This window comes from Alexandromys fortis, unplaced genomic scaffold, assembly GCF_014885135.2.
Source record: "Alexandromys fortis isolate MF-2015 unplaced genomic scaffold, M_Fortis_MF-2015_v1.1 scaffold_238, whole genome shotgun sequence".
NCBI classification, from domain to species: Eukaryota; Metazoa; Chordata; class Mammalia; order Rodentia; family Cricetidae; genus Alexandromys; species Alexandromys fortis.
In genome coordinates this window covers 1,017,128-1,038,513 of record NW_026068126.1, presented here as the reverse complement: position 1 = coordinate 1,038,513, position 21,386 = coordinate 1,017,128, and the positions used below count along the sequence as shown (strand labels likewise).

Genomic DNA, 21,386 nt, shown 5'->3' with positions numbered 1-21,386 from the left:
GGGACACACATACCCAACATGGGGCCTTCAGCAGTTGATGAATTCAGCAAGACATTTATTTTCTCATGTTTGCTTATTTTCTTGTCACACAAATGGACAGAAAAGCTAGGACATGACAACTCGCTTCTGAGTCGTATGAATTGTAAAATTGGCATCCAGCAGAATGAGCAGGGCCTGAAACCCCAAATATTCAGGAGGTTGAGATAAGACTGCAAGTTCAAGGCCACCCTTGGATTCAGCTCAAGAGCAGTTAGCTCAGTTTAGTGACACCCTGACTGAAAATACCAAGAAGGGTTGGAATATGGCTCTACTGGTAGGGTGCTTGCCTAGCACCGCCAGTATTCCATACATTGGGGCAGTGGGGTAAATCTAGGAGGATCAGATCACACATGACCATGTGTGACTGGGGGGGGGGAGGAAGGTGTGGGGGAGAGAAAAGCAGAGGTAGGTGGCAGACACACAGAGACAGAGCTAGGAAGAAAGAGAAAGGCAGAGAGAAGTGGGGAGGAGGATGGAAGGCAGCATCAACAGCTGCTACTGAAGGAGGGGTGAGAGAATGGTAAACTGTGGGATTATGGGACTAGATGAACCTGCATTGTGATGAGTCTTCTCTCCATTCTGTGCCCAGAATACAACAGCCATCACGCATCGGCAGCCAACACTGAGTTTTGGTGTCAAGAACTTCACACACTCAGTGACTTTGTCCAACATTTGAAAAGTTTTGCAAAGCTCAGTACTACCAAGGAAAAAACAAAGGTATCTGTGGGAGATTCTAATGCCTCAGGCTAGTCGTCCTAGAGCCTGTGGTCTCCTACCCACCCAGCTAAAATTTCTGGGTACTTCCTTGGTGGATCCCTTCCCACAGTCCACCTGGAGCACTGAGCTTGCTGCCTGGCAGAAAAGGAAAGAGCAGAGTCAGGCCTCTTTCCTTACCTCTGCTCCAGTGCAGGGCCATTCCACAGGCAGGCACAGCCGTCTGTAACACGAGGATACTACAGCCAGCTCCATCACTGGTCTGTCGGTACACAGAAAACTCACAATTTAACTAGCTTTCTCCTGCAGCTGGGGATCAGGCTCCTCTGACTGTCACACATGTGTTTTATCAGCTATGCTTTCTTATCACCTTTTGCTTTCTTCTAAACTAAGAAAATAAAACTAACTTCAACTTAACCATGGCTGAAATGCCTCTCCCCACAACTTCCTACTGCAGGGCATTTTATATGGGTCAGAAAGTACTTTCTACATAGGTAGCTGCTTTTGAGATATGGCTGAAGGGCTCAGTTCTGGGTGTCTAGAAGTTTTGTTGATGGTGTTCTTGGCACCATGAGAGAAAAGCCAGCTCTCACCGTAGAGTGTTGTGTCCATACCGCAAGGACCACATACTTTAGTGCCTTCCATTTTCTCTGCAGGACAGAAGAGGTCTTACTGGTCAGTGAGATCCTATGAGCTTCTGTTGTGCGCTGTGCAGACATGAGGTGGTGGCCTACTTTCTGTAGGGTCTACACGCCATACCACTGGCCCCCTGCTGCTTGGCTGGAAGCTGTTCTGTCCTTCCCGAGGCCACCCCGTCTCATAGCCCCACAGTGTGTTCTTCTGTACACAAAAGTCATGGTACATCAAAATGTTTTTTTATTTGAGACACAAAAATGCAAAATCGCTGAGATATCAAACATTTCCCGATCAGCTACAATACTGCCACTATGTACAAAAGATCTGATGATAAATGCACACACATATAAAAATACAGTCTGCGTTGCCTATGTACAGTACATGTGCAAACGTATGGCATCAGACACAGTACGAATCGAGGCAGGGGTGCAAACGGCACATACAAAGGCATCATGGTTTTTCTTTTAAAAACAACATAAAGGCAACACACAAATGGACCCCCGATTGCCATGATTTCCTGTTCATGAAACTAGTGCTTCAGTAAGAACGGCGCTGCCCACTGTTCTCCCCCATTTTCTTCAGGAAGTGAGATGCTAAGACATTATGTGAGGATGAAAGAGACACCTGCATGTCCACTGCAAGCAACAGAGAACTGGACCTCGATTCAGAACAAACAGCTTTGCATGACTACCACGTAAGCATGTTATTCTTAAACCAACACGACAGCTCCATACTATTTTACAGGAAACAAATATCTACATCTCTCTGAAAATTATAACCGTAAATGGATACCTTTTTGGGATTGACTTGAGATCACATTAGTCTCAATTTTAAAACAAAAAGTGGCTGCTTTTGGCAAATACCTGGTGATGCCTTTGGTTCCTTTAAGCATTCTGCATTACTTTTGGTTTCTTGAGGTTAAGTACTTTTGGTAGATATGAACCCTTTCTTAACCCTTCATCTCCTGCTAGTGGGCAAGGTCCTCACAGTAGGATGGTGAGGTAACACAACTGGGCCATCTTCCAGCAAGTCTGTCTACTCGCTCAGACTTTCTCCTGGATGTTGGCACAGAGCTTTGTTTCACGGCTGATGCTGCTGTCGTCACTGGGCTTCCAGACAGCACCGAAGATGCTAAGCTGTCACCAGCCTGTGACACCCCACTACCCAGAGCAGCGGGCTTCAGTGGAGGGCAAAGCTCCTCAGAGACGTGCAGCTTCTTGAATCACAGGCCTTACACGAAAGACACAGGGACACATCTCCTCAGGTACAGGGAGGGTTAGCGGATGAAAAAACGACCTGCTTGTTGCTATACAGTCACCGGACAAATAAACCGGAACTGCTGAGTGAACAGATGATTGAAAGTCTGAACCAGGGAGCAAAATGACTACGTGAGCTGCTATTTTCCAGTTTTGACTCTTTTACAATGAGTGGAACTTTTAGGATGTTATCCAAATGCACCTTCTGTAAGCATGAACACTGTTTCTTAATAAACCTGGCCTTCCAGTTACTGTGCAGGGTAACCTGGGGCTAACTGTCCACTGGGGCAGTGGGTCCCTGTGTATCTGATATCCTCAGTGTTGTATGGTGTTTTGGACAGAAGCAAGCAAGGCTGTTTGAGTTTGCTGGGCCTGACCTGGTTGCTCTGATGCTCGAATAAAATGGCCACTCCTGGCTTTCTCTGTAGTCCTGCCGGTACCCATATTCCTGGCCTCCTACCATCAGCAGTTTCTGAGGCTGGCTATGTGAGAACAACTAAGGGTATAGATGTGATGTGGGCTCTTGTTGGCCACTGATCTAGGCCAGGTCTGCTCAAGGGCAGTAAAAAGAATGCCCTCTGACTTGAGGGACAGCTGCCCCCTCAGCTGTAAGTGCTGGGAACACTGCCTGGGATAATGGGGCTCAGGTGGCTTGAGCCCACTCTGGTGACGAAGTGGACACTGATCTCACCAGCTCCTCTGGGTCAGCTGACGGTGCATGTGTGCTGAGAGCCCATTTCTTTGGCTCTGCAGAGCTGTCCTGGCTTTTTGGAGTACTCAGACCAGCAAGGCATAGCATGTGGTCAGAGAACTGTGGAGCTTTTGAAAAGGTTTTAGTAAAGTCTCAGAAAATATTTGTGTGTAACAAACACATATGGTATTTGAGCGAAAAGTTCCATGAACTCAGGGCATCTCTGTGTGCTCACTTCTGTGGGATGCCTGGGTGAACACTGGAGCAGCCCTGGTAGGGTTCCAAGAGGCCCCCAGCCACATCAGCCTTCTAGAATCCACTCATCCCATCCTAGTAAAATGGCTGGGAAATCTATACCTTAAAGTCAAGTTGATGCCACTGCACTTTGCGACTGTGTGGACATGTGAGGCTGGGGTTGGACACTACAGGCTCCTAGGAGGGATTTCCTTAGTAACGTGTACAAACAGAAGCCTCCCCACACACGTACACGCACAGTGGGAATCTAACGGGATCTCTGACCTAACGGCTGTGAAATAACGTCACACCTGTTTGTGTGTGGAGCTTAGAGGGCAACTTGCGGGAGCCAGTTCTGTCCTTCCATCAGATGGATGCTGGGGCTCCTCAGGCCTGTTGGCAGCCCCCACCCCTACCTACGCAGTCCTCTTGCATCAGTTCTAAACAACAAAGTCATCTTCAGACACATACCTTTCCCCACACACTCGCTGAGGGCTAGAGCTATGTCAGGAGGCTTCTCTGTAGCGTGGTCTTTGGTCATGACGCATTATGTGAGCACATGGGAAAGATGCCCACTCTGGCCCAGAGCATGCTGGAAAGGCCTAGCAAGCACTCTCAAGTCACTGGTGTCTTAAGTACCTACTAGATGCTCGAACCAGGAGAGCAGGGCAAGGAATGTTGTAGGTGAGTTGGCTGCAAGTGAAGTCGGTAGCTGGAGGCCCCTTGGTGTTTTAAGAAATGGGACCCTAGGCCGGGCAGTGGTGGCGCACGCCTTTAATCCCAGCACTCGGGAGGCAGAGGCAGGCGGATCTCTATGAGTTCGAGACCAGCCTGGTCTACAGAGCTAGTTCCAGGACAGGCTCCAAAACCACAGAGAAACCCTGTCTCAAAAAACCAAAAAACCAAAAAACCAAAAAAAATGGGACCCTAGTGGACAGGGTGGGCACATGAACACCGAGATGGCTTCCTCTGTACTCAACTGTGTTTGGAGAATGACTTTCTTGTGGCCGGCTTCAAACCAACTTATAAGTCTAACAACGCAAGGGACTTGAGGGCTAGAATGTTTTCTCTATTCACAACTCAGAATTACAGAATTTTCCTATAGGAGGAAATGCACCAGCATTTAGCCGCTCCCCACAAGCTCACTGATACTTGGGACTACTTTAACTGGACACCCAAAGCTGGAGAAAGAAGACTAAAACTCTCCAAGACCTAGAGCTGAAATTCTCATGTGGAAAGTTTCTGCCCAGGTCCACAGCTGGGGCCAGGGCACAAGCAGCTGTCTAGCAGAACCAACTTGGCTGCACATGTCCTAAGAGAGTGATCAAACAGTTCCTAAACAAGAGGACTTTCTGAGCTCAGTGGTCCCTGGCCACCAGCAAGCCAAACTTTAGGTGAGGGGGAGCTGCTCAGATGCTAAAGCTGGGAAAAGGGACCATTTTGACACAGAGTGGGATTAAACAAGTGCAAATTGGAACTAAGATTACTTTGGGGCAAAACCTCCTCAGAGATGATTCCGGTTCTGTCTAGGCAATGGGCCAGGCCACTTCCTGGAGGTGCCTGTGGAAGAGGCTGTGCACTGATGCAGGAGGCCCATCTGGCTCAGGTAAAGGGGTGGGAATAAAGCTGCTATGTAAAAGAAACCCCATGCTTTGCTCAGTTATTTACAATTAGCCAATAACTAAATGACTAGATCAAGAGCTGGGGAAATCCTGTGGCAGTTGGCATTTTAGAAATTCTTAAATTACTTGACAATATAATTTTTCCTTTATAGATCAAGAGAAAAAAGAAATGAAAGCTCCAGTTTTTAGGTGTAGGCTTGAGAACACACTGAGGGCAGGCAGAGCATCCGGTTACAAGCCTATGCACGAAACCAGGGAATCTAGTGATGGGAGAATCTAACCTGTGCTCAAGGTGGACTGTCTGGGAGTCTGACACACTCCACGCGTTCCCTTCTTCTAACTCAGTAGCTCAAAAAGGAATTTCACGTTGAAGCCTTTTTTTTGTTCTTTGAGATGGGTATGGTCACCTGAGAGTCTGTCGGCAAGTCTTCAAAGATGGAGATACTGTGGCTCAGGTAATCTAGAGATATCTGAGTTATTACAACAAGCAGGACCAGTGGATGGCCATCCTTTTACTCTATTGCAGGCTGTAGAGATCACAAGGTCAGGGCATATTCCAATGTCTACCATCACATGAGAACCAAGCTCACCCACCTGAGGCTACTGGGAAAACCACAGCACTAACACATCTGGACTCTGGACACCGGGTTCTTGTGTGACAGTATTTTGCAGACACATGCTTATGGTGAGAGGCTGTTCACTGAGATTCCCAAACTCAAAAAATGACCTATGACATCACACAGTCACACAGATGTCAGAGTGGAACTCGGAGCCTCAAACACCTCTGACCTTGCTATGGACCCAGTTTAGGCCACTCTAGAGAGCACATGTGCAGTAGCTTCTCCCCTCCTTGTGGTTCAAGGGGAGCTGCTTGCCTCTTATTAGGGTCGTGAGGTGACTACAGAGGTTGAAAGGTGGCTGATGACCAGAGCGCTAGTGCCACTTCCTATGGCCGGCTCCTGACCTTTGGCTTTATCTAAGGCATTTCACAAGGCCTCTTGCATGCGACAGGCCTGCCTCTCTAAGTTGTGGAGTCACTGCTAGATGAATGGGTGCTCTCACACTTGGCTTCCAGGCTATGACTGTCCTTTTTTTCATGACAATATATTTTAATTGTGACAGTGCAGCTATGGCCATGGCTCTAAGCACTGACCCTTCAAGATTTTTTTCATGTTTTGGAACCTCACGACTGAGACAAGTGACCTGTGACCTTAGTCCCATGGGAGTGGCAGGTCCTGTGGGTCCAGAAAATCAGCAGAGAACATGCTTGGTGCAGTGGCGCTCAGAGGCGTGAGCCCGGAGGATGCAGTGGGCATGGTGATGTCCAGCCACTCCATGTTGTCCAGGTTGGAGTCTGACAGGTCGAGAGACAGACAGGGGGTCCCTGCCACAAGCTGGGCCTCAGAGGTCTCCATGGGAGACTGGGAGTGGCAGAGCATGCCGGAGTGACTCAGCAAGTCATTCTGGAGATCCTCTATCAGAGAGAATGGCTCTCTGTCTTCACTGCTGCTCTGCAGTGGGGCAATGTCATTGGTCGAGGGTAAAGTCCCATCCAGGAAGGCTTCTAGCTGGTTCTCTAAGCTGGTGAATATATTGTTCATCGGCTCCAAGGAGACAGGCGGTGCTATCTGGACCTGGGGCGGTGGTCGAGACACCACTGTGTTGACTGGCATTGTAGTGATGCTGGCTGTCACTGGCCTCATCTTGGAGATTGGAGAAGGCTCTTCTTTTACAGGAAAGGAAATCTCTGTGCAGAAGAATTGATGGTGTTAGTACGGACATGCTGCCGTCATACTTCACATTAGTGACACCTCCTCACCCCTTCTCACATCCTAGAAACAGAAATACCATGCTCTATGTAACCCTTTTTAGTCATTACCGCTGAATTTCCCTCAGGTTTGGTGTCAGAGTCTAGAAAGTTCCCAAAGGATACAGTAAACCTTAAGGTGCAAGGCTGATGCTGGCTCTTTTGTCCTCCTCCCTAAGGTGAGGTAGGCCAGCTGCTACTCTGAATTCTTGTTCTTTTCTGAGTTATATTAATTTTGGAGCATTAGGCAAATGGCTCAATAAGCATCAATAATTTATTTAATTTATTCTTATATATTTAATGTGTTCCTGTGTGCAAGTACCCAAGAAGGCCAGAAGAGGGTGTCTGATCCCCTGAGCTGGAGTCACAGGCACTTGAGAGCCGCCCAACATGGGTGCTGAAGACAAAATTCCAGCCTTCTTCAAGAGCAGGGAGCGAGTGCTCTCAAGTGTTGGACTATCTTTCTAGCCCCCACTCTTTTACTTTTTGGTGCCCAGCCCTCCCCCCTCCCCCGTGTGTGTGTGTGTGTGTGTGTGTGTGTGTGTGTGTGTGTAAGCTAGAAGTTGATGTCAAATGCCTTCCTTAAATTTAACTCTATCCTGCTTTTTGAGACAGGGTCTTCACTGAACCTAGAGCTCACCTGTTCAGCTCTGAAGGCAGGGCAACACGCCCAAAGGACACACTTTTCCTTCACCTCCCCACAATCCTCAAAACTGCTTTATAGCCCAAGCTGGCCTTGAAATCAGAGATCCACCTGCTTCTGCCTCCATGTGCTGGCTAAAGGCATGAGAACCACCAAACGCCAGCTCATTTTTTCTTTTCTTTGTGGGTTCTGGAGGAACCAAACTCAGACTTGCATAGTGCACATTGATGGAGCCATCTCCCTACCTGGTCACGTGTTGATTCCTCTGTTATACACGAGTGCTCACTGAGATGACGTTTAATAACGTCTTTCACTGCTTTTGAGACAGGTTCTCATTATGTGTAGCCCTGGCTGATCTGGCCTGGAACATGGAGAGGCCTGCCTGCCTCTGCCTGTTGAGTACTGGGATTAAATGTGAGCGTCACCATGTTTGATTCTATCTCACTTTTCTGAAAATACACGAGGGGAGAGGTTTAATGAACTTAGGTCAAGTGTGTCTGGGAGTTTTGCCTGTGTGCTGTATGTGCAGAGCTCATGGAGGCCAGAAGAGGGCTCTGAATCACCAGGGACTGGAGTTGATGTTTGTGAGCCACCACGTGGGTCTCAGGAAGAGCAGTCACAGAACCATCTCTTTGGCCCCCTAAAATTATTATCAATCATTGAAAAAAAAATTATCTCTACCAGACTGAGCAAAAATTGAATGCCCTGATTTTTAAATAGTTATTTCACTGTTAAACCCCTAAGTTTTAAGGTTAACGTGTTTTAGAAAGACCAATATAGTTCTTAGCAAAGACTTCCACTTAAGCATACGACCCATATGCAGATGCAAGAGTCCTTCACTAGCCTAGTCTTGGCCAGAGCGTCAGCCTCTGGTCAGATGATGTTCCATTATAGATAGAGAAACAGCAATCAGATGTACAACTGCATAGAAGACTGCTTTCCTTACAGGACTTTAACTTTTGGCCTGTGTACACGTGTGTGTGTGTGTGTGTGTACATATGTGTACGTGTATAGTGTGTGTACATATGTGTACGTGTATAGCCAGGGATAAAAGATTACACCTCACATTTGTATTGCAGTGCTCTGCCACTGGCTTACAAGCACCCTCAAAATCTTCTGGAAAACCGATTCTATGCTTATTTTTAAAGACATATGAGCTGAGGTGGACTTTTCCTGTGGTTAATGTGTGATTTTAATTTATCCCTCCACTTTATTGCTTTATGTTGTGAAGTCCGAGAACACCTTGTGGTGGCTAGTTCTCTTCTTCCGCCATGTGCATCCTGGGTATCAAACCCAGGCCATTAAGCCTGACAGTACCAGCCCTGATGACTTCTTTTTTTTAATATTTATTTATTATGTATACAATATTCTGTCTGTAGGCCAGAAGAGGGCACCAGATCTCATTCCAGATGGTTGTGAGCCACCATGTGGTTGCTGGGAATTGAACTCAGGACCTTTGGAAGAGCAGGTAATGCTCTTAACCACTGAGCCATCTCTCCAGCGCCCCCCCCCCCTTATGACTTGTTATGTGTAGTGTTCTGAGTTCTAACAGCACCTTTCCTATGAGTTTTCTCACCAGCCCTGATGACTTCTTATGTGTAGTGTTCTGAGTCCTAACAGAACAGCTGAGGGAGCCCAGGCCAGGCAACCAGAGTGTTCTCAGCCCACAGCAAGATTGGAGCACAGGCATGCTTTGCAGATTTGCGTAGAGTTTAGATCTGGCTCAGCTCTGCTGTTTGTGAATGATCTTTCCTTTTTGCTAGGTAATGGCTGTGGCCAGGACATCATGCCAATTTTTGACGTGGAACCAGAGACATTTCCTCTGTTACATGTTTTAATGACCTAACTTAGGTTTAGAACTGTCCATTTCTCAGTTTCCAAGACAACCTCACTTTAGAGAAGAACTGTCCTGGGCCAGTGTTCAGCTTCTGACCTACCTCCGCTCTTTATGAGGATGTCGAAGAGGTCGTCCATCTGTTGACTGTGCACACTGGAAACCTGCAGTCAAGGAAAGCAGAGTTAGCAGCTTTTACCAGGGCAGTCTCTGCAGCCATGCCCTGAGGGTCCTCTAACACCTGATCATCTGGAAAACAGCTGTTACTTGGGATAACTCAGTAACCCAAATGTTACCCAAAATATCACAGCATGATAGGTCATGTAGGCGTCAATCAGGAAGTCCGTTACTTGACATCCACATGTCCCTTACTGTCACTGAATGCCCCTTTGGGAGATTCCTAATACCTTATTTTAAAAGTGTTTCATTCATTTGCATTTAGCAAAAATTGGTATGTCTAAAGATGAGTACACTATGCATGTGTTTTCAGCTTTGAGGTTTACTTGATACAAAACTTGCATTTATCATATGTGGTAGTTTAAATGAAAATGGCCCTCACAGGTTTATAGGGAGCGCAGTATATGAAAGGATCAGGACATGTGTCACTGGGGGCAGGCTTTGAGGTTTCAGAAGCTGAAGCTAGGCCCAGTGGCTCACTCTCTCATCCTGTTGCTTGCTGATCCAGATGTAGAACTCTTGGCTCCTTCTCCAGTACCATGCAGTAAAGTGTGTTGCAGTCAATGAAGCTGAAAGAGGTTGTAGATCTGAGGAGCACACTGACAGCAGACATGGAGACGTAGAGTGTGGAGTTTGCCCAGCTGGATCTGTGTCTTGCTTTGGTCCAGTATTTCCTCATTATGCCCTCTCCCATTCTTTTGGAACAGTAATGTATATTTTGTGCCATTATATGTTGGAAATTTGTGATCTGCTTTTTTAAATTTTCATTTTATAGGAGATTATAATTAAGAGATTGTCAGGAGTATCAGATTTTGAACTCTAGAGTGCTGAGACTGTGATACACTGTGGGGACTTTTGAAGCTGGATTGAATGCATTTTGCATTATCATATGGCTATAAGCCTATGGGGCTAGGGAGTGGAATGTGGTGGTTTGCATAAAAATGGCCCCAAAGGCTCATAGGAAGTGGTGTTATTTGAAAGGATTAGGACATGTGGCCTTGTTGGAGTGTTGAAGTAGGTGTGGTCTTGTTGGAGGAAGTGTGTTGGTGGGAGTAGGCTTTGAAGTTTTAGAAGCCCAAGCCAGGCACAGTGTCTCACTCTCTTCCTGCTGCCTGTGGATCCAGATGTAGAGCTCTCAGCTCCTTCTCCAGCGCCATGTCTGCTGGTTTGCTTCCTGCCATGATGGACTAAGCATCTGAACTGTAAGCCAGCTTCAATTATGCTTTCCTTGACGAGAAAGAGTTGCTGTGGTCATGGTGTCTCTTTAAAGTAATAAACCCTAATTAAGACACCACAGACCATGGAGTTTAAGGTCCATGAAACTATCAACAAGGTCACCTGGGAAGCTCCTTCATCTCCAGGACACCAATGTCCTTTTTCTTTCAGAACAGATCAGTTTCCTGTCAGTGATTAAGAATGTACTTCTTGGGGTTTTATGCAAGTTATTATTCTGAGGTTTATCATGTTGTAGTATATACCTTTATAGATAGTTCATCCTTTTTTATTGCTGACTGCGACTCCATGTATGGAAATGCCTGTTTTCCTATTCATTCACTTCTTGATAGACATCTGAGTTCCCACTTTTGGACTGTTAACAAAGTTAGTATAGAAATCTGCATACAAGTCTTTGCACAGCCATGTCCTGTTTTCTCTTAAGTCACTCTAGGAATGAGTGAATACACATTTAATGTCTGAGAAAATGCTCAAACTGTTTCCCAGTATGACTGTAGCCCATCAGCAGGTATTCTTCATTCACATTTTTACTTTTTGAGGGGAGTTGTGAGATGCAGATGTGGTTCTAATACATTTCCCTGGTGACTAGTGATGGTTGGATGTTTGCACATACGTGTTCACTAGCCACTTATCATCCTTGATAAAATATATGTTGAAATCTTTTGCCACCAGCATATCTAGTAAGTTTCCTATTTAAATGGTCTACTTTTCCCTCCAACTTAAAACCTATGTCTTTGTGTTTTGAAACTCACGGATTATGCTTTATTTGAAATTATCCAAAGTTTACATTTCATTCACTCATTTATTCAAATACGGTTTCTCTGTATAAAAGTCCTAGCTGACCTGGAACTTGCTTTGTAGACCAGGCTGGCCTTGAACTCAGAGATTCTCCTGAGTGCTGGGATTAAAGTGTGCACAACCACACTTGGCTTACATTTATTCTTAAAGAACACTCTCACTTGATACAGAACCCAGGTGGCAGTCTCTCTGACCCCTCCTCACTAAGAACTGAGTATGGGCTCTCCACCAAAGAACTGAGTGAGCTGAGTCTCTGCCTCAGTTCTGTGCTAGCTGCTACTGTGGGAAGATGGAGCCAGCAGGGACCCATGCAGGACCTGCTGGAGCCTTAAGATTTCCAGAGGGGCTTAGTGGTGCTGATGCACAACTGGTGCCTGCAGCCTAGAACTGCACCCAGTGACATGTGAGCCCCAGAATTCCTGCTGCTTCTTCTGTTGTGCATGCATCGGGTGGGCACTGCCAGGGGGCCTGCTCATGAGACTCGTGTTTGGTGGCCTAGGGCTGCCTTCTCACCACCATTAAAATCATTTGGCAGTTCATTTCTGTTCCCTGGAGATGCTATTTTCAAATGGAGTGTGGGGAAGGGCAGGCCAATTTCCATTTGTTTACTCTTAGAGCAGTGTTTAAACTTTTTTTTTAATCTGTCTTTTCCTTCATAGCTGAGGTCTCTGTTGAGTCTGGGATGTTTGACAACTAGGAAAGCTGTCTTTGCTCTGCATCTTGTGGTCACTGAGCATTTCCTCACAGTCAGTGACCAAGTGCCTGCACCTTAGTTAAGGGAGCTCACTTGTTTGAGGCTCGCTAGAAGTACGGCTTTGCTTCCTTATGCCTTAGACAGCAAGCATAGCAGCACACCATGTGTCCCTGACAAGTACTCTACAGAGTATGGGTTGTGCATGTGTGCTCATATGAACTCTTCTAGGATCCACTGTGACCTGCTGTCAGGTCTACCCCTCAGGTCCCCTGGGGTGCTGGGCTTTCTCAGTTCTGAAAGGCAGGGGCTCAAATGCTTTCACGTCTATCAGCCAGTGCTGTGGTCACAATTGAGAACTCTCACTCTGCTCACTAAGGGGCACAATCACTGCTACTTCCGTGTTAGAGGGGACCCAGGAGGGCTCCAAGGAGAGAGACATAAACACCTTGCCTGAGGCCACACTGTGACCCGCTGATCCCGACAGTTAGTATAGCCAATCGGCCTGGGATTCTTCACATGCCAATTCAAAACAGCTGGAATCTCTGAGTTCTATCTGGGGACGTTCCCGAGAGGATGACCTGGGATATGACTGTGCCCTCACTTACCTCTGGAAGGGCTGGCTGGGCACTGCGTGTCTGCTTGATGGCCTCTTCGTAGCGAGGTGGGTCTTTTGTCTTGGTGACTGGGGTCCCAAACAAAGAGTGCTGGACGACAAACTGCTGGACTGGCACGGGTGAGCTAGGCTGCATCAGCAAAGGGAAACACTTGTTAGCTCTGGAGCACCCGCCGGCCCTGCAGTGGCTCTGTCACCTCATGGGCACCTGGGCAGTGACAGGTGGTGGCTGTCTTGTGGAAGGACTCCTCTTCACTGACCAGAGATTCAAGTCACTGTCAGTCCTAGTTCACTCCCTTAACTCCAACACTGAGTCAGCACACACTCCAGATGCCAGGATGACTGTATGGCCAGTAAGGACTGTAGATGCTTACCTTGCTGGCTGGGTTAGGGCCGTTTTGCAGGGGTGCAAGTGGGGTGCTTCTGGACTGAAGAACAGGGTTGGAGCCTTTAATGACAAAGGGCTGCTGGGTCGCTGGGCCAGGTGGCCTCTGATACTGGAGAACTGTGTTTGGTGCAGAGTTGGTGAAGACCTGTGACAATGAAGGAAGGAAAACCGTTTTAGAGCAGACGGGTCTCTGCTGGGAGCTGCCAACAGGACTGCATCTGCAGACACAGGCGGAGTGGGGTTCCTCTGCTGTGGAGCCAGCATTTTACAGAAGGGTATTCAGGCAGTTTTCCTGGGGTGACCTGGTCCCCTTCCAGGACACAGGATAAGTTAACAGCAGCCATTTTACTTCTGCCTTCACACCCAAATATGCCATCTCTCTGGACACCTCACACTGCTCTAGCTCAGAGGGTGCTGGCATTAAATATAGTCTTCTGTTCTGGCTCTGAAGCCGCCTGCAGATCTTTCCCTTTTGCATTTCCTAGCTCTTTAGTCCTAATCCTGGAGCTGCTGAAGCCCTCCCACTGACACATGCCCATCACACGGGCGGCACCCCTTCTAAAGAACTGCTTTCTGTGTCGAAAGGTTGAAGGGGAAACTAGTTTCCTTCAAACTCCAAAGTGTTTGCTGTGGCTCCATGAAGAGCCGTTAGTGTGATGACTTTTATAAACTAATAGTCACATTGCTTATTCAGTACCTGTGTCTTACAGTGCTTGGTTTAACTGCCAAAATGATAGAAGGTGGCTTCTTCCTTGTGTCACTATGAGTAGATATATGCCTTTATTTTTGTTACACTTATTTATATTTCATGTGCATGAGTATTTTGCCTGCATGTAGCACGTGCATGCCTGGTGCCAGGAAGGTGAGAAGCAGGTGTCAGGTCACCTTGGACTAGAGGAATAGTCAGCTGTGACTTGCCATGTGAACACTGGGAATTGAATCTGGAAGAGTGTTCAGTGCTGAGCCATCTCTCTAGAGATGTACTGTACTTCTTGCCATGAGGGTACATGAGTGTACATATCTGTTTCCAAGTGCACCTACTGTTTGTAAGTCTCCTCCCATGTGGCAAAACATCTCTTTCTGGAAGTAACGACTCCTAATTCCAGTATTCTGAGATGAAGTGAGAAGCCCTTATTTATACTGTCTGTACCACTTCCCCTAGGTCAAATGAAGCTGAACCTCCTTTAAGCTTACATAACTCCACTAAATGGGTACTCTGTGGTTTCTCATCTTGGTCATGTATGATTCTATTTCCTTTCTCACTCGTGTCAGCTGCTGTTGATAACATGGGCCCTCAGTTTCACCTTCAATCTGTCTCGGCATGCACAGTTCAGGATGCCTAATAACCTGTTCAAGACTGAAGCTCTGAACTCAGACCCAGGGTAAAAACATCTGTTTTAAGGTCCCAAGGTTAGATCCCAGCTCCCTTGTTTTCTGAGAAGGGCCGGCATTGGAGCCTAGGCTGGCTTCACACTGTAGACTCAGTCTTCCCAATGATGGGGTTACTGGTGTGTGCCCCACAAGTGATCCTTCCACTTCTTCCTTCATGATAGGGCAGAGATTCTCAGATACACACATATTAAGTTCTTACTTGAAAAATACCAGAAGTATCTTTAACTATCATTCCTCAAGGAATAGCACATTTAATTAGAAAAGAAATGTATCTTGAAACTCAGTAATATAGTTTAGCAGACTTATAAAAACATATTCTGGAAACCTACTTGGAAAAGGGCTAGGTAAAGATTTCCCCAATCCCAGACAGAGTAGCTTTGGACCTAAGGTTTGTTCCGTGGCTGAGCATCACAGCAGCCTCCCAAGGAACTGACAGGGAGAGGTGACAGAACACTGTACCTTTCTGACTGGTTGGGGCTGACCCAGCACATGCTGCGGGAAGGCCTCCTGCTTCTGAGGCAGTGCTGGGGCCAGTGGTACCGCTGGAATCTGTGTGGCAGTGGCTATCTGAGGCTGAGCCTGGGCTTCTCCTTGTCCTGGGGTCTAGGAAGAAAACAAAGACTACTCTTAATGTCAAGAAGCACATCTGGGATGGAGTTTATGATGCAGTGCACATCTGGGACTGAGTTTATGATGCAGTGCACATCTGGGACTGAGTTTATGACGCAGTGCACATCTGGGACTGAGTTTATGATGCAGTGCACATCTGGGACGGAGTTTATGATGCAGTGCACATCTGGGATTGAGTTTATGACACAGTGCACATCTGGGATGGAGTTTATGACGCAGTGCACATCTGGGACTGAGTTTATGATGCAGTGCACATCTGGGACGGAGTTTATGATGCAGTGCACATCTGGGACTGAGTTTATGACGCAGTGCACATCTGGGACGGAGTTTATGATGCAGTGCACATCTGGGACTGAGTTTATGATGCAGTGCAGCTGATGCCTGGGAAGCACAGCTGAGATGATGACTACAGTCACACACTTTGGTTCATCTCATCTTTGGCAATTATTTTCTCCTTTTTTTCCCCACAGACAGGACTTCTCTGTGAAGCCTGGGTGTCCTGGAACTAGCTGTGTAGATCAGGCTGGCTTCGAACTCAGAGATCCATCTGCCTCTGCCTCCTGAGTGTTGGGATGAAAAGCATGAGCTACCACTGCCTGGTTAATTATTTTCAAATTTGTTTATTTACTGCTAGAAATATATATAGATATATATAACTATCATGAATTGGGTGCCATGTGACACTGTGCTGTACACATGTTGTGTCCTGAAACATTTTCTCTTTCCTCTTTCTCTGGAGATGGGGAGAAAACAGAAACAAGGCAGCTCTATACATAACAGTCAGGTCTGTGGCCCATTTAAGAGCACCAAGGAACACTGTGATACTCAACTGCCCACAATCCTTCTTTAAGCTTGCAGCATGCACAGTCTGCGAACAGCCAGAGATGGGCACATAGCCATAGAGGCCCAGTAGAAAACAGGTTCTGCTCTTGTATCAACTTTAACAAAATGTTTAGATCAATTTCCCCCCAAGATACATTAGAGAATCGACTTCTGACTCAAGTATTCTACAGACAAAGCAGGAGAGTTACATTGTTTTGCACTTGCCAAAGGTGTCTGGGCTCTGCCTCCTAAACTCAGGTGTGAACTTACTGTCACAGGTATTAGGCGAATTAAAGAAGCATTGGCTCAAATGGCTCTTTGTTTTCCTTATGACTACATCTGGGTAACATCCATGAGAAGTGCTACACAGAGCAATAAGCCAACAAGCAGGTCCCTGCAGTCAGATCAGCCCCATTCCGTGAATCCCTCAGCTGAAGCCTTCTCATGTGAACGGTACCTCCCAAGAATATGACACCTCCATCTCAACCAGAAGACATGGGTCTACATGTCAGATCTGTCCTCAGGCTTTTCATTTAAAAATGGGCTGTCACTTAGAACCAGGACAGGAGGTGAAGTACTCAAAACACACAGCCTATGCCAATGCCATTAATCTTTATTTTTAAAAATCTACTTTTTATGTGTATGTTTGTGTGCCTTTGTGAGCTTATGTGCATATGTGTGCAGGTGCCCAAGGAAATCAGAGGGTATAGGATACCCTGGAACTGGAGTTACAGACACTCAACCTGGGTCCTATTGGAAAACAGCATGTGCTCTGAATTACTGAGCAGCTCTCCAGCCAGACATGTGCATCCAAGGGAACAGGGCTAGAACAGGAGGCCACCCTGCTTCTTTTTATTATGTAAAGAGTGCTAGCCATGCTAGCCCTGTCCGACCCACCCACACTATGCCTTCTACAACCACAGCCTGCAGTAGCTGCTCAATGGTTCAAGCTAGCTGCACCACCCCCACTCACTGCAAAGCAACACTGTGAGACACACTTCATACCTGGAGCTGGAGGCTGCCTACTGGAAGCTGCACTGAAGTGACATTTGAGCCCTGGATGGACACCGGCAATAGCAGCTGAGTGGTCTGCGTAGTCAGTAAGGCCGGAGGCTGAGCAACAAGGGCAGGTGGCTGTCCTTGGGAACTCACGTAGAACTGCGAGACAACACTCTGCTGCTCAGCTTGAGCTATGGGGACCTCCTGTTTGATGACCACAGCCTTTTTGGCAACAAGGGTCTGGCTACCTGTGGAGATGGGATGCTGGGGGCTGGAGCAGTCAGGAAGCGAGGCCTCATCCTTGATGGAGGAGGAGCCGACACTGCCATGTATCTGATCTGATGTACTAAGGGGCTGTGAGGGGCCACTGGGCTGAGGGTCTGGTGGTCGCTGCCCTCGCTTTTCTACCTCAAGCTGCATCTTGAGGACCTCTACAAGCTTCTGTTCTTGTTCCAGTTTCCTCTTCAGCTCTTCAATCTGCTTCTCCTTCTCTTGAAGCTTGCGATCCTTCTCAGCAGCGTCCAGTTCTAGGGCTGACAGGGTGCTACTTGTGGGGCTCAGGCTGTCCTCGTGGCCTGTCACCCTCAGGGGGGAGGCACACAGGAACTGGGAAGGGGACATCATGCTCATGATCTCAGTGAAGGTATCTGTCATGTTCGTGTCCTCGGTACTGAGACTGGACTGCTCTGAGGGTGACGGTGAGATGGGTAGAGGGGAATGGGCACTTTCAACGTGGGCCACGTTGCTGGACCCAGCAGGCGGCAAGTCTGCCTTGAACGTGGACACAGAGCTAGTCACAGCATTATGCAGTGTTGTGACGGGCAGTGCCACTGTCACCTCTGGGTTACTGGTGACAATAGCTGCTGATGACACGGCCACAATACCGCCAGCGGCAAGGCCACTACTGCTCACTTCCTGGTAGGGTTTCAGGCGTTCAATGAGGTCGGGTTTGGTTCCTGACACTGGCAGACCCCTCAGTTTGAGTTCTGTCTTCAGCTCTGACACCTGGAGGCAAAAGCAGATCAGATTGGTGTGGGACAACTGTCTACATCCTGTCAATTATATTTTAAATAAACGCTGATTGGCCAGCAGCCAGGCAGGAAGTATAGGTGGGACAACCAGACAGGAAGTAGAGGCAGGTCAATGAGAACAGGAGAATTCTGGGAAGAAGGAAGCCCATTCCTCTGCAGTCCCCAGCCCAGACACAGAAGAAGCAAGATGTGACTGTCTCACTGAAAAAGGTACCGAGCCATGTGGCTGACATATACTAGAATAATGGGCTAATATAAGAGTTAATAAGAAGCCTGAGTTAATGGGCCCATCAGTTTATAACAAATGTAGACCTCTGTGTGATTTTTTTGGGACTTAACGATTGTGGGAACCGGGCAGGACAGAAAACCCCAACAACATCAGATGTCTGGTTTCACCAGTCTCTTGTGCATAAACAGCAGAATTCCCTCCCTTGTTCCCAGAAGGATGGATGGGCTGCTACTCCCAGGAGACGTCTGAACCTGACATATAAACTTAGACTTTCTCCATCTGTACTCAGCATAACAAACTTAAGTCTACAGAGGAGGCACAGAAGCCTGTGAGCAGTAGCTGAAAACAGTCAATACTGTAGGAATTGCTACACAGAAGTGGTCTCTTTTCACGGAGCTCAGATAAGGCATGTGGCAGTAAATGGGAATTATCAGTTATTTGAACCATAAAACTCAACAGAAATAAAAAGAAAACACTCCTACTCTTGTCCATCTCTGGCAAACTACGCATATGATAGGCAAACCTGGTCTTTCTCTCATGTGCAAAGTACTCAGGGGTGAATAAGCTTAAGGTGGAATTGTTACCTTTAAGTCATCCAAGCTGGAAGGCAGAGGTCCTGGTCTCCTTGCAGGTACAGTCGTGCTACTACTGCTGTTTTTGTCATTTCTTCAAAAGAAAGCGAAATGACAGCGTTCACAACAAGCTGCTTCCAGGTGCTGCTCTAACAATCTAGTGGCTTACAAGGAGAATTCATTGCGGATACATACGGGAAGAAGACTCAGGATCATGGGAATATCAAATGCATTCTACCCCAGTCAATTCCTAGAGGTTCCACTGTCTGTTGGTGTGGAGAAAAGTAGAAGGTGGCTCTAAGCTTGATACAGAAAAGGGCAAGGACTGGGGTTGGCTGAGGAGCCCTTGGAAAGAAAGCGTAAGGGCCACACGCTGGACATTACCTGTTAGCACATCTACACCCACGCCTTCTAACAGCTTGCCTGCTGTGGGTTGCAGTTAAATGCCTAGTCTTGAAAATGAAGTTTTTTGAGGTCTAGGCAAAATGCTCGGTGTTTTATATATCATTAATCTTTTTTCAAACAGAACTTAAAGTCTCACCTCAGAGTTGTAAGAACCCAACTGGTGCTTTTCATTTTATTGTCTTTCAATATTGGCCCTACAAGGAGCATTCTGGGACATTTTTCTGAATCAACCTCTCCATGAACAGCTGTACTGTGAAGTTGGGCAGTGGTGGCACACACCTTTAATTCTAGTATTCAGGAGGAAGAAGCAGGCAGATCTCTGTGAGTTCAAGGCCAGCCTGACCTATAAAGCAAGTTCCAGGACAGCCAGGGCTGCACATACAGAAACCCTTTCTCGAAAACCAAACCAAACAAAAAACCTGACCCCTGCCAACCCCCCCAAAAAACCCCAAAAAAACCCCAAAACCCCAAACAACAACAACAACAAAACCCCAGAACAGCTATACTGCACTTTATTACCTGATGTCCCACCCCAAACCACCCTTTATTTCCTCTTTGGTGAAGCATCACTAATGGGTCTAGAGAGAAGGCTTAGCTAGTGAAGAGCCATGCAGGCTTGAGGACCTGTGTTCAGAATCCCAGCACCTACATGAAAATCTAGGCACAGAGGTGTCTGCCTAATCGCTGCACTGGGGAGGCATAAGGGTTCCTGAAGCTTGCTAGCCAAGCTAATAGGCCAATTCAGTGAGCTCTGAGTTCGATGAGAGACACTACCTCAGAAAACAGGGTGAAGAGTGACTGATGCTGACTTCTGACCTGCACCCATGTGTGCGCATAAACACAAAGGCAATCCTTTCTGCTACCTTTATGGCTGAGAGTCCATAACCGTGCCGAGGAGCCACTGTTTAACTTACTTCTATTATTTTAAAAGCTGAATTTTCTTTTCACCTAAATCACAGATGAGAGACCTAAGGTTCTAGGCTTCTGACAACTTCCATAACTTTCACTGCTGCGAGGCCACACGGGGCTTAACTGAAGCCCAGGCTTACTCTGTAAATAACAAGGAGGCTCAGGGATGGGTAGAACCCCACTGCAGAGCTTTGGGGTTTTTGTCTTTTTGCTTTTTGAGACAGTTGCTTGGGTCGGGACCCAGCTGTTGCTTTCCCTGGATTAGTTCTACCATAATAGCTTACTTGGGCTTGCTTGCTCTTAAATAATAACATGTTACAAAATTACTTCCCCACCTCCATGCTGTTTTAGGCATGTCTTTCCCGAGATGGTCTAATCTTTATCGTAAGAGGAGAAAAGTGATAATCATCCCCTATGATATGGAACAGTTTGCTTTCAACATCTTCCCAATGACAAGCTCTGTCCTTCCCAGCTCTCCAGAGCTGGATAAGGGGGAAGTGAGAAATGAGATTTTTGCTGAGTTTCAGAAAAGCCAGATTGGAATTGGTATCTAAAATATTCTTCAATCAATGAGTTGAGGGCACAAAGTTGCCTGCTCTGGACCTGAACAATAGGCTGCAAGCTATGGAATGTCACCCTTCTCTGTTCCGGGGCATGTAAAAATCTTCTCTGTGAGTCACCTGCTGTCCCTCTCATTACCTCATCACTGCCCTTTGCCCCTGAACAGTTCCAGAGTCTCCTTTATTATCAGTACTCAGCTGTTGTTTTTAGTGACTTGGTCCGACCAGGTCACCGTCTAAGAAATGGCACTAGCTGCCAAGAGGAACAGTCTCCTGCAGCACGGATTCTACTTCCTGCCCTAAGCGCCACGTGGAACAGTCTCCTGCAGCACGGATTCTACTTCCTTCCTTTCACCTTTCTCAGGAATCACACATGGTCCCCATCAGGCAGCTTTGCTCACCACTATTGCATGCCCTTTCTCTACCAGAGCTTGTCTCTTTCTCTCTGTTTGGAAGAG

General features: G+C 47.0%; 1 protein-coding gene across 11 annotated transcripts in view; it reads right to left on the bottom strand.

Moving 5' to 3' along the window:
• Positions 1–1,606: 1,606 nt before the first annotated feature.
• Mrtfb (myocardin related transcription factor B) overlaps positions 1,607–21,386 on the bottom strand; it is a 159,931-nt gene continuing 140,151 nt past the window's right edge. For all 11 annotated transcript variants that reach the window (XM_050125770.1, XM_050125769.1, XM_050125771.1 and 8 more), the window contains 7 exons: positions 19,067–19,148; positions 17,229–18,227; positions 15,231–15,374; positions 13,366–13,524; positions 12,984–13,121; positions 9,580–9,640; positions 1,607–6,939 (listed from right to left, as the gene is read on the bottom strand). In XM_050125770.1, the coding sequence (XP_049981727.1) occupies positions 6,404–6,939; positions 9,580–9,640; positions 12,984–13,121; positions 13,366–13,524; positions 15,231–15,374; positions 17,229–18,227; positions 19,067–19,148 (2,119 nt within the window). In that variant the 3' untranslated portion in view covers positions 1,607–6,403. The remainder of the gene's footprint in view (positions 6,940–9,579; positions 9,641–12,983; positions 13,122–13,365; positions 13,525–15,230; positions 15,375–17,228; positions 18,228–19,066; positions 19,149–21,386) is intronic.